We start from the raw sequence: 12647 nt of genomic DNA, 5'->3' as shown, positions 1-12647 counted from the left end.
AGATTGGAATTTGCCAAAAAATTACAGAGATGAGCCACAAAAGTTCTGGAACGAAGTTTTATGGACTGATGAGACCAAGATTAACCTCTACCATAGTGATGGAAAGGCCAAAGTGTGGAGGAAGAAAGGATCTGCTCATGATCCAAAACATATGCTCATCTGTGAAACATGGTGGAGGTAGTGTCATGGCTTGGGTTTGCATGGCTTACTTCAAGACTTATCTGTTCCTATTCTTCTGCTTGCCTAAATATTGGGTGGTCTGTTACAAAAGGTTCTATGTTTATGTTTAACACATCTAGATGTAACCATTCCAATAGTTTTGGGGGGGGGACTGTACTGAACTTCTGTAACAGGGGTACTCAATAGGCAGACTCCGGTCTGCATCCGGACTAAAGGACAATTAAATCCGGACAGAGCTCTGAATCTTTGTGCTAGGTATCTGACACCTGGCCAAGTGATTGTGTAAGCATACGTGTATACGCGTGCGGAGCGGGAATAAATAGCGTTCAGTGCTAGAGAGAAATATTTCTCTCTAGAGCGGGAATAAAGCGCGTCCAGCGCTACACGTTTTATTCCCTGTCATTGAACGCGCTTGCTTTATTCCCGCTCCACGCATGTTGCCTCTCTCCCCACAATAGAGGAGGCGCCGCATAAAGCCTAATTTACTGTACATACGAGTTGCAAGTGCGGTTATTTTAACAACAGTAGCAGAGACACCACACATATACTGGCATCTTTTGCTTAAACGCACTGCAGAAAACTAAAATTAAGCAAAGTGAAACTATCTTCATCTGTCTGATATGTGATTCAGATGGTTCAGCTAAGCCAGGTTTGTGTCAGGACATGTTAACGTGCCACCTTTAGACTATAACCAGAGGTGAGTACTAACACACTACATTTACTCCGTAACATTTACTTGAGTAACTTTTTGGAAAAAAAATTACTTTTAGAGTAGGTTTAAAAGTGGTACTTTTTACTTTCAAGTAAATTTCTAATGACATTTTTTTTTTACTTTTACTTCATTACAATGGGCGACGTTCCTGTCATTACATTACTGGGTTTAATTTTAATTAATTTGTAATTTATTTAGAGATTATTGAATGGGAGTTTTATGACAACGGATGTTCACACAGCTGCGCATGGTGTCACAGACTGTCACTCAAGCCGAGTCCATCACTGCTGCAGCATCACGCTCTTCTAACTAAGTGAAACACTTTCTTTGCTCTGCACAGTGAAAAAAGAATCGTTTCGTCATGCGTTTCGTTCCTTCATTTAACACCAAGACAAGCGGATATTTCAAGATTAAAATTGCAGCTCCAACTTAAGGCAGCATGCTGAGGTAAGTTGTGGCTCTGATGTGGGCTTTCTGTGTCATGGTGATTCTGTAAATATGGGCTCTTGTGACATCAGTTTTTAAGTGTACATTTTTAAATCTGCAGCAATATATCAGTGCACTTTGTCCCGCAATATTTACGCATTTACCCCGTGCCCTCGCAGAGGCACTTGAAACCATCACAGCTACTTCAGGCTGATTAACAGTATAAATCCATGTAAACATGGATTTTGCTCTGCCGAATGTGTAATTGACAACTGGAGTGCAAACAGACATTTCTGTACATGGTGCCCTATGTAGGCTGTGTACTCTGCATTTAGGGAGAGGTGGTACTGTGTACAGAACTTATGATCTAAATTCTTTCGACACTGAAAAAAGTAACTATACTGAACTAACAACTAAAAGCTATGAAATAGCGAAGGTAGGCATAAATAAAACATGATCTTGCTTTGGTTTATATTTCAGCATTATAAATAATGTCCCTGTGGGACATTGTTCACGTTTTCACCGTAATAATTACTAGAAAAGTTTCAAAGCCTCTGTTCTTATGGACAAATTCATCCAGATCTGACAAGAGCCCTTAAAGGGATAATTCACCCCAAAAATTTAACTCTCTCATCATTTACTCACCCTCATGCCAGATGTGTATGACTTTCTTTCATCTGCTGAACTCAAATGAAGATTTTTAGAGGAATTTCTTAGCACCTTTGGTCCATACAATGCAAGTGAATGGGTGCCAACATTTTAAAGCTCAAAAAAGTCAGCATACAAGTAATCCATAAGACTTCAGTGATTAAATCAATATCTTCAGAAGCGATGTGATAAGTGTGGATGAGAAACAGATCACTTTCACATTCTTCTTTTGCTTTTGATGATTTACATTCTTCTCTGCATATTGCCCCCTGCTGGGCTGGGAGAAGAACCTCTTGCAAAAGATGACTTAAATATTGATCTGTTTCTCACCCACACCTATCATATCACTTTTGAAGGTATGAATTTAACTACTGGAGTCTTATGGATTTATTTTATGGTGCCTGCATTTGCTTTTTGGAACATCAAAATATTGGCACCCATTCAGTGACCAGTTGCATTGTACTGACCTACAGAGCTGAAATATTCTTCTAAAGATCTTTGTTTGTGTTCTGCTGAAGAAAGACACATCTGGGATGGCATGAGGGTAAGTAAATTGAGATAATTTTCATTTTTGGGTGAACTACCCCTTTAAAGTGATAGCCATAATTTAATATTCCATCATCATTTCCCTACCCTCATGCTGTCACGTGTGACCCTTTGTATTCTGTGTAACACAAACTATATTAGACAAAATGTTTGGGACTGACAGTCTTGGTCACCATTCTCTATCTGTCTGTCTGTCTGTCTGTCTATCTGTGTCTGTCTGTCTAAAACACATTTACTGAAAGTAAATGGTGACAAAGGCTAAAATTCTGTCTAAAATCTCTTTATTGACAATATGATGACAGAATTTCCTAATAATAATTCTGTAATGCATGTTCAATGTGTATTATGTAATGGAATGTACACTGAAAAGAATAATTTTCTGGATTTGCTTTAAAATATTGTGCATCGTTTTTGCGTCAGGAATTTTAAGCAACACTACCTACAAAACTGTAGCTGGCTATGGCCAAATTAATGAGCTTCCATTAAAAAATGTTTATTTAATACTGTGCCACGCCATCTACTACATTTAAGGTTTTTCAACCCTAAGAGTCTCTGTTTAACCAACTATGCATTTTAAGCTCATTTAGCTCAATTGTAAGTGCTATTAGCAGCTTCAAATTCTAGGTTCTGTTCATTTACTTTCATTTAACTTTAAAATAAAATGACCTGAAGAAATAAGACAATTGTTGAATGTCAAAGGTTTTTATTGTTATTTACAAATTTACAATCTAACATAGATATTCATGCTCTCCTAAAAACAAAGTACATTCTCAAATACAAAAATAGTAACAAAATCATGATGATAAACAAAAAACAAAAACAAGTGGGCTATGCAATGACTTAAATTTATATATTTAGTAAATCTAAATAAACGCAATTCAAAATGCATTTTAACAGACTGCGCACTACAGAAACATATGCAGGCAGGAGAAAACTCTCTGAACTAATACTGTAACAAAAACACCAGAAACAGTTTGTATTTATAAATGAAACTATTCATTCAAAAGATCTTTTCAACTTGGCCAGACATTGCCATCATCAAGATGCAACACCATTTACTGTATGACCTCAAAAAAAGAAAGAAAAAGTGTCAGCTTCTTTAGGTAGCTGATGTGAAGGGCATAAAGTAGCCCAAGAAGTCAGTGCACTGACCTAAGTTTTGACAAATGTCCCCAACTCATTTTCAAGGACAGTCAATACATCCAGTGGGTTGAAAGGCAACTTTCGCTCTTCCTGCTCCAAAGCATTGATGGCATCTGCTCCTTTCTGTGCTTGGTCAAGCTCCTCTTCCTAAATTCATAGAAATAATCTTTGTCAAAATGTTTATTAACAGTTTCCATTGTATTTATTTGAACAATTAAATATCCTCAAAATCAATAATTACAGAGTAAAAAGAAAAGTAATGTTTAAAGGGATAGTTCACCCAAAAATAAAAATTCTCTCATTTACTCACCACCATGACATCCCAGATGTGTAGGACTTTCTTCTGTTGGACACAAACAAAGATGTTTAGGAGAATATCTCAGCTCTGTTGGTACATTCAGTGCAAGTGAATAGTGGTCAAAAAGCACATTAAGGTGGCTTAAAGTAATCCATATGACTCCAGTGGTTGAATCCATGTCTTCTGAAGTGATATGATAAGTGTGGTTGAGAAACAGATCAATATTTAAGTACTTTTTTACTATCAATCTCCACTTTCACTTTCATATTTGTCTTCTCTTGTTTTGGGGATTCACATTCTTTGTGCATTTCACCACCTACTGGACAGGGAGGAAAAATCATATTAAAAATGATTAAATATTGATCTGTTTCTCACCCACACCTATAATTTAGCTTCTGAAGACATGGATTAAACCACTAGAGTCATATTCATATCTTTAATGCTGCCTTTTGTGTTTTTTGTACTTTCAAAGTTCTGGCTGCCATTCACTTACATTGTGAGGACCTACAGAGCTGAAATATTCTTCTAAAAATCTTAGTTTGTGTTCAGCAGAAGAATGAAAGTCATACACATCTGGGATGGCATGAGGGTGAGTAAACATCTTTTCAAATGAAAGAATTTTCATTTGAAGCACACAGCTATTCAACTACTGTACCAAATGCATACATTTATATGAATGTCAGCGGATATGTTAAAATGGTGCTATATGAATAATGTCATCCAAATGTGTTTCCTACCTTTTTTTTTTTTTTTTTTTGCCTTGAAAACCTCTGACACTTCTTTCAGTTATAGTTGTAGACCTGCCAGGACTATAATTTTGAGAAATAGTATAATTGTAACTGACAAGATAAGCAACATGTATGGCTAGTTTACGTTTAAGATTCATGACGAGACAATTTTCAACTGCTGCAAACCCTGCTACATATTGCAACAATATTATACTTATAATGTGACTCTTTTTTTTTTTTACAAACCAACTTACACATGTTGATATCAGGGTGTCTCCTTGAGGCAAACCAAAAATGATAATTCCCTCATCATTTATGCAGTCTTATGCCATGTCAAACTCATTTCACTTTCTTCAGGGGAACACAAACAAAGATTTTTGATGGATTTATGAAGTGTGTTTGTCCATATAATGGAAGTCAGTGAGGTTAAAAACTTTCAAGATCCATAAAGGCAGCATCAATGTAATCCATATGACTTGAGTGGAAATTTTGGTTTGTGTTCCACAGAAGACAGAAAGTCATATGAGTTTGAGAAGGCATAAGGGGCAAGAAGGCAAAATGACAAGAGAAATTTTTGGGTGAACTACTAAAATCATTTGATTAAGCTGAAAAGTGAACATAAACCAACACTCGAGTAATGTAAGCTGGTTTCCCTTTAAGACGAAGGGGTTCAATGAGACATTTGCATGGAAACGCGATTTACTTGTTGGAGTTACCTGTTGCCTGATGAGTTTCTGCCACGTGAGTGACGCCTGAGCAGCGGTTGAGGATGAACTGTCTCTCCGGTGAAAAATCCGTGGGAATTCTTCGCCACTGCCCAACAATGAGAAAGCATAGTATTTTCCCTTGAGAAAAGTATGGTGTAAGCACCACATACAGAATATTAATTATTGTCATTGACAACCTCAGTGTCGTTTAAGGCAAGTGGCAACAACAACAGTGAAACTCATTACAGAGACCGAAATTTATGCTTCACATGATATTGATGTATGTATTTATTCATGTCATATCAAACACTAACGGTTCATAAAGCAGCTTTAACAAAGGGGGAGGGAGATAACGTTTAGCATTAAAACTGTAGATGTATTTGATGAAGCTGAATGAACCAATACTCAGAAAATGTTAGCTGGTTTCAAGATGTACAATTTGTAGTTCGCATTAAACATTTTAAATTGGTGTAGAAATGCGATTAACTTACTGAAATTACCTGTTGTTTGCGGAGTTTGAGGAGTTGTAGGTGAAGGCCCTGAGCAGTGGTTGAAGATGAGGAGGATCTGCCTGGTGAAAAAATGCACGGGTTCCTTTGTGTTTGTTCGACTGTAAAAATGTACACATCTAATTAGCCTCATGCAGACAAATGGTTAATATACTGTAGATTTGCAAACTAAACTTAATGTAAGTTAACAACTTCTTTAAGCAAATAGAAACTTAAATACACAGAAAATTGATAGCAGCAACAACAACAACAACAACAAAAAGACCTCTACTGATTTCACCCTATGTTTAAAGTAATTTACCTTTGAACTTTTTGGCAAACACTTTGTGTTTTCCACCACGAGCTCTCCACATCCAAAATGGCAGCCAGCCCCAAATATGCTTGCTTAAAATTCAATCACATTCTGCATCACGTGGTTTCCCATGGAATCTTAAAAAATTAGGCTGGGTTTACTAAACTTCAGATTATTGTCGCTTCACTCAAAATAATTAGCAAAGTTTCTTTATTATTATGAGTACAGCGTAATCTCAATATCTTGTGTCACACATATAGCATATAATTAAGGAAAGTTGACAGCATTACGTTTTCAGTCAAATCTGTTTATTTTAATGAGCAATATTTGTTGAATTGTTTTTAGTGTAGGGAGTTCACGTCCATTGTGTCATATGTGAAAGTAACAAGTTACTCACTACTTGAGTACTCTTTTAATTGGATACTTTCTTAAGTAATTATTTATGTTATCGCTTTTACTTCTACTTGAGTAATTATTTTTTTAAAGTAATTGCACTTTTACTTGAAGACAGTTTTTGGCTACTCTACCCATCTCTGAATAATACATTTTTTTTCCGTCTAGATTTAGCTTTATTAATCAGCATGTTACGAGCCTTTCATAATAAACAAACAGATTTTTGTTCTAATTTTGTGAAAATTAATCAGAGATGTCATCATGGCATGGATGACAAGGAAACCCTATTTATACTTATTATGCAAACAGTATTTTAATGCTTCACTGTTGCTATGTAAATTGTTTGTTTGTTGTTAGTAGATTCTCACTTTAAAGAAAATATAAAAATGGTCCATTCAGACGTTTACATTTTGTACATTTTCTCTCAGGGGACACGACTGAACCCACAGTATTGTTTTATCTGTCAAAAAGCCTCCTGTGTCCCATATATAGGTATAGATTCTCAATGTAAAAATATTTAAACACCAAAATTGGACTGCTGTCATTTAGCTTCAAAACGAACTGTTGATCTTATGTTTTAATATTCATATCCAAGTGCCTCTCCCCTAAGGCTTGATCACATGCACAACTCTATTAAGGCTAATGACAGGCCTTTCTGGATTAATGTGTTGGAGCTCGTTTAGCATGTTGGGGCACACACACACACTCTGTAGTGTGGTACAAGGAGGAGGAGTTTTGGAGGGTAGAACATTTGGTCTCAGTAATCAGATGGTGTAAGTGTATGTGTTGGGTGGGGGGGGGGCAGGAAGGGATAACCCCCCCCCAGGATACGCCACCACAGTAAATCAGATCCTACTCCACTGTTCACAGGCGATTTGGCTAAACATGATAATTCGATGTGGCCCTTTTTGGATAAAAACTCCTTTGGTGGTTGGATTGTTTGGAAACAAATGAGATTGCATTGGTCTTTTAACAGGCAGTAGTTGTATGAAGGGCTGTTGCAGGCATTTGTCTGTGTTTCCGGAATGTGAAAGTTGTAATGTTGGACCTCTGGAGTTTAAGTGATTAAGATGGAGACGTCGTCTCCACAGCATCGAAAGGGTCATGGTGAGTTTTAACCTTGCTTTATTCTTTAGTGCATGTGACTGGTCTCCATAAGAGTGTAATAGGTAGCTGGCAACCAACTGAAGTTTTTTTTGCAAGTGCCTGATAAGGTGATAGTGAAATTGATCGTGTGATTCGACTCATCACTCAGAGACTTGAAGGATGAAATTGTTTATATCAGAGGTTTTTCTAAAACATTTATCAGTTTGTAGAACTTTTGATGTGGATTAGATATAGAGAATATAGAGAATTTGCACTGCATTAAAATCCCCAGACATATACAGCTAATTCAGCCATTTAAGACTAAACGTCTGTCTGTCTGTGTGTGTGTGTGTGTGTGTGTGTGTGTGTGTTACAGCTGATGTATTTTATGGAAGCTACTGAATGAGCTGGTACGGAAATGCTGCTCTGCTTATGACTCAGAGAGAATTTGACCTTTGAACCCTGGACCTGATGTCAGTCAGTGAGGAATGTTAATAATATATTTGTTTGTTGGGGGAGAAGGAGGGGAGAAATGTAAGAGAGGAAAAAGAGAGATGCAGAAAGCAGGTTTGGTAGATAAAGAGAAGTGTAATTGGGGTAAGTGAAGGTGTACTGTGGGATTGTGGGTGGAAGCCAAGGAACTACTAAGAACAATGAACTGTATTCAGCCAAACAGACACACAGCTAGAGCACAGAAAACATTTCCTTCCACACAAACACGTACACACACTCAACAGATACTATTTATTCATAGAGCAGATGCTTCTATCTAATGGGTTCTTGCTTGGAACTACTTCCTTCTAGATCATGAGTAAGACATCTCAAACCAGACTGATCTAACAAAACAATCGGTGACAGCATGCCGAATGTTTTGTTTGCTGGGATCGGTGTATGCTTTCCGACTGTCTGAACTACTACTTCCAGTGGCCGAAACTAAAAAAAAACAATGCATTGCTTGAAAAGTAAATCGCTCCCCATTTTAATCAATAATGCTGTCTACACTGCCTGGATGCGACCATTACATACAGTTTAGATTGCGAAAGTTTACGGACTCCACATTCTATTTTTGACACACTGCACGCGCTTGGCGCTAGAGTTCACAGCTGATTGTCCGTGTCTTGTGTTCTGCCACCTGCTATCCAGAAGAGAGAATCGATCATACTAAAATTACCATAGGAATTAAAAAATTATATTTAAACTTGCAGTTATATAATATCATTGCCAAAAGAAAAGGCTATATCCACATTTTGATGCTGAATTACAGTGACATGATGACCTGCAGATGTTTTCTCCAAAGATCCATCAGGTATGTTCATGGCTTTCATAGGGATACTGTTTGATTTGTTGGTCCGTTGGGTTGGATTGCATTCTCACCACAAGCGATCTGCTCCAGAGTTAGTTTACAATCAGACCAAGACCACCTCGTCCAGAAGGTCTCGTACCGATTGCTTTGGTGCGGATCCGAGTGCAATTGCCATGTTCATTCATACCAAAACAAACCGAACTAATGGAGAAAACGCACCAGGTTCCGAAACAAATGTTCTAAATGAGCCAAGTGTGAAAATGCCCAAAGTCTGATCTGATGACCTAAGAAACCTTTTTTGTGTTTGTGTAAGTGCAAGAGGTCAGAAAGGTAGGACGGGGCATCCAGTGTAGATGGACTCATGAAGTTACAGTGTGATGTGATGCCATGCGACATCAGTCACTTCCAGTGTAGACAGGGAATTAACTTAACCATAACGGTACTGAGACCAAAACAGCGTTCTTTGACTTAACTCTTTGAATGGATGTCACGTGAAGGGCACAGCTTGTCCAATTTTCAGAAACAGTATACTTTTTTCAGAAACATTTATGTATGCCTAACCCACATCCTAAACCTAACCATAACAGTACTGAGACCAGTTTGCTTTCACTTTCTTAGTATATGGGATGTGACAGAGGCACAACATGGACAAAGAACATTTGCAGAATGGCAGTGCTTGTCCGGAATTCAGCACACTGGGTTCAAAAACATTCAAAACTAACTCTTATTTCATGTATGATCATGTTGGTCAAACTCTAAAACTAATCTCACATTAAAGACTCACATGAGACATCAGGCTTTCTCTGAATTGTGATGTTGACTTGTGACTGACTTCACAATGTGATCACACAATGTGATGTTCAATCCAAAACACCAAGGCCCTTGATATGTATAAATTGAGATGAATCAGACATGTACTGTATGTGCTGTACATGTACTGTACTGAAATGAAATGAATAAATCCTTCAGAGATTCATCCACAGCAGTTCATTGCAGCTTGTTCACAAATACACTTTTATTTATCAGGACCGCAGCTATACTCTGTGGAAATTCTTCAGAAACATAGAGAGCCTCTTTAGAAAGCCTACAGAAAAATACAGAGACTCTTTTGAAGAACACAGGGACTCAAAGAAATACAAAGACTTTAGAAACACACAGAAAGACTATAGAAATGTGCAACATTTCGTCAGGAACACACTGTGGCTTTGAAAAATGTATGATGACCCTTCAGTTTCAGAAATACAAAGAAGTCATAGAATTTTCAGAAATGTACTCAAACACAAAAAAATTAACACAAGATCACATGAAATTGTGGCTTAGGGCACAATGTGTGCTGCATAAGAGAATGGTGGCCAGTTCACACATTTAATATATATTTTTTAAGGCAATGATAAAACAACATACAGGTACATCTCTCTCTCTCTCTCTCTCTCTCTCTCTCTCTCTCTCTCTCTCTCTCTCCTCTTTTTTCTCTCACTCATTTCTTTTAGCTGTCTGTGACTCTATTACACACACTCACACACAGAGAAAAAAAAAAAAACATAATTTTGGCCATCTTAACCATCTGCTCATGTGTTAAGAAGTTCAAGCAGCAACCTTTGGACAAGAAACACACACACAGAGTATGAAGTAAGGCTCCCTCACAGCACACAGCAGGTTCACACTAATTTCAGTTTACCAAAGGTCACTACCCCCAAGACAGCTAAAGACATGCACACACACTTGTGATGCTAGAATGTAGCACTCCTGTTGAGAAACTGCACTTGTTACGTTATGGGCATTTAAAGCGCATTCCAAATGAGATGTAATACTTTGCCTTTCCTCCGATTGTTGGTAGCTCATGGGGGTATTCAGTCTTATTTCTTTCCACTGTTTGTTTTTTAACTGATTTGAATGCCTCTGTCTAATTCCTGGTTTGTTTTGTTCATGCAGCAGGGATTACTCCGGCTTACTACAAATCACTCTCACCTGCTCCGTGCCGCTCTGTGTCTGGTTTGGGGCTGTGGGAGTGTGATTGCGTGGGTATCTTATTAAGCATAGAGTGTTTATTTTAATTTTAGTTATTTAAGTTATTTTGGCCTAATCCAGATCTCCATTGTACACATCAGAAGGTTTTAAAATGCCACTGTAAATTTTGTACCTGTACTCTGTCTGAATATATAAACATTTAGTTGCTATTTAAAATGTAATACTAATGCTACAGCTAATGTCATCTTAAAACAAGCGTTGTTCTGCCTTTCAAAGTATACTTTTTTGACAGCGAGCCCATACTCTACCTATACCCATATTCTGTGGTGAATTTGAACCTTGAAAGGTGTTTAAAAAAGGGTTTTCTCTAGGTTCTTTGGCAATTTTGTGTGTCCATTGTGTGTGTCTTAAGCTAGTTGCCCACTCATAGATTTTGCCACCAGTGTTGATTGGTAAGCGTAATTTACAGTGCATAGTCATTCAAAAAATGCACAGAGTTAACTCAGCTCTTTACTGAGAACAACAAACAGGTTACAATTACTTGGTAGCAGTCAGTGGGGCCGACTCTTATGGCCTTGACTAGTGAGCTCCTTCTCACCCTTCGATTTATGTTGAAGAACTGACAAACCATATTGTCTGCAATCCCACAGATGTGTCCCAAAAGATGTAGTCCATACGTTTTTGTTTGCAACCGCAAAGAGACATTTTGTAAATGGCAAGATGTTGATTGTTTTCCATTATTATTATATAACATTGTAGAGCTTTTTTTCTGTCATTTGCATCAACAAAAATGACTAAGAAATCAACAGGCGGAAGCACACCTTTGGGAGGCAGATCAGTCTGTGTTTATTTAATGTAAATATATTTCTCACTAAAGCTGACAATTGCCTGACAACACGCATGAATATACAGTACTTTCTAAACAAGCCCTGAAGGGACAAATACACATCACATACATTCACAGTATAATGCAGACTAATTCAGACTATTACAGTTATTTTTATTGGTCGACTGATATGGGTTTTTAAATTGCCGATGCTGATATTGAGAGAGCAGGGTGGCCGATAGGCCGATACAGTGCTGATATATCACACAATTTAATATAGTAAATAACATAAATATAAAATTGCAAAAAAAATAAAAAAATAATAATAAACCTTTATTTAGCACTATATTTACTCAATTTCACACAAAACTTTAACTTTGTAAAAAAAAGAAACAAAAAAAATAATATTGTATTTTAAAAGGTAGTTTCTTCTGATCTCTGTTTAGTCATCAAATTTTAGTAATTTATTTGCACATGAAGAAATTGTTAATATATTAGGAAGAAGGAGTGAATAAAACATTTACTTATAGCACACGTGAAGCGCTTTTACTTTGAAGTTGCACTTACGCGCTTGTGTGGATCCAGCACGAGCAACAATCTCCTGACAGTTTAAACGGTCTGGGTCACCTGCTTGGATTGTCACGGAGTGAATCAGAGGAACTTTTTATCCTGATTCAGAAGTTTTTATTCTGGCTGATAGAATACGCGCTTCAGAGGAAGATATTAGATGAGCGCTCGACGTTAAGAAAGTGCTGGATTTTTGTGAGGTTTGTGAATTACATCTGTTTAAACAAGATATCTGCATATTTGCAAACAGTATGTAATAGAAGTTTTATTGATATTATCATTAGAAAAGAAAGTTAAAAGTTACAGGGAACTGCT

General features: G+C 37.2%; 1 protein-coding gene across 4 annotated transcripts in view; it reads left to right on the top strand.

Moving 5' to 3' along the window:
• LOC127435343 (stAR-related lipid transfer protein 13-like) overlaps nt 1-12647 on the top strand; it is a 110631-nt gene that overhangs the window by 18762 nt on the left and 79222 nt on the right. Inside the window, exon 1 of one of the 4 annotated variants that reach the window (XM_051688787.1) lies at nt 7444-7689. The exons of the other annotated variants lie outside the window; for them this stretch is intronic. Coding sequence (XP_051544747.1) covers nt 7653-7689 — 37 coding nt within the window. The 5' untranslated portion in view covers nt 7444-7652. Of the gene's footprint in view, nt 1-7443; nt 7690-12647 lie in introns of those variants that run through there. 4 annotated transcript variants of the gene reach the window in all.

Source organism: Myxocyprinus asiaticus, chromosome 4 (genome assembly GCF_019703515.2).
Source record: "Myxocyprinus asiaticus isolate MX2 ecotype Aquarium Trade chromosome 4, UBuf_Myxa_2, whole genome shotgun sequence".
Lineage (NCBI taxonomy): Eukaryota > Metazoa > Chordata > Actinopteri > Cypriniformes > Catostomidae > Myxocyprinus > Myxocyprinus asiaticus.
The sequence above is the reverse complement of the archived record's forward strand: the minus strand, read 5'-3'. Positions and strand labels throughout refer to the sequence as shown.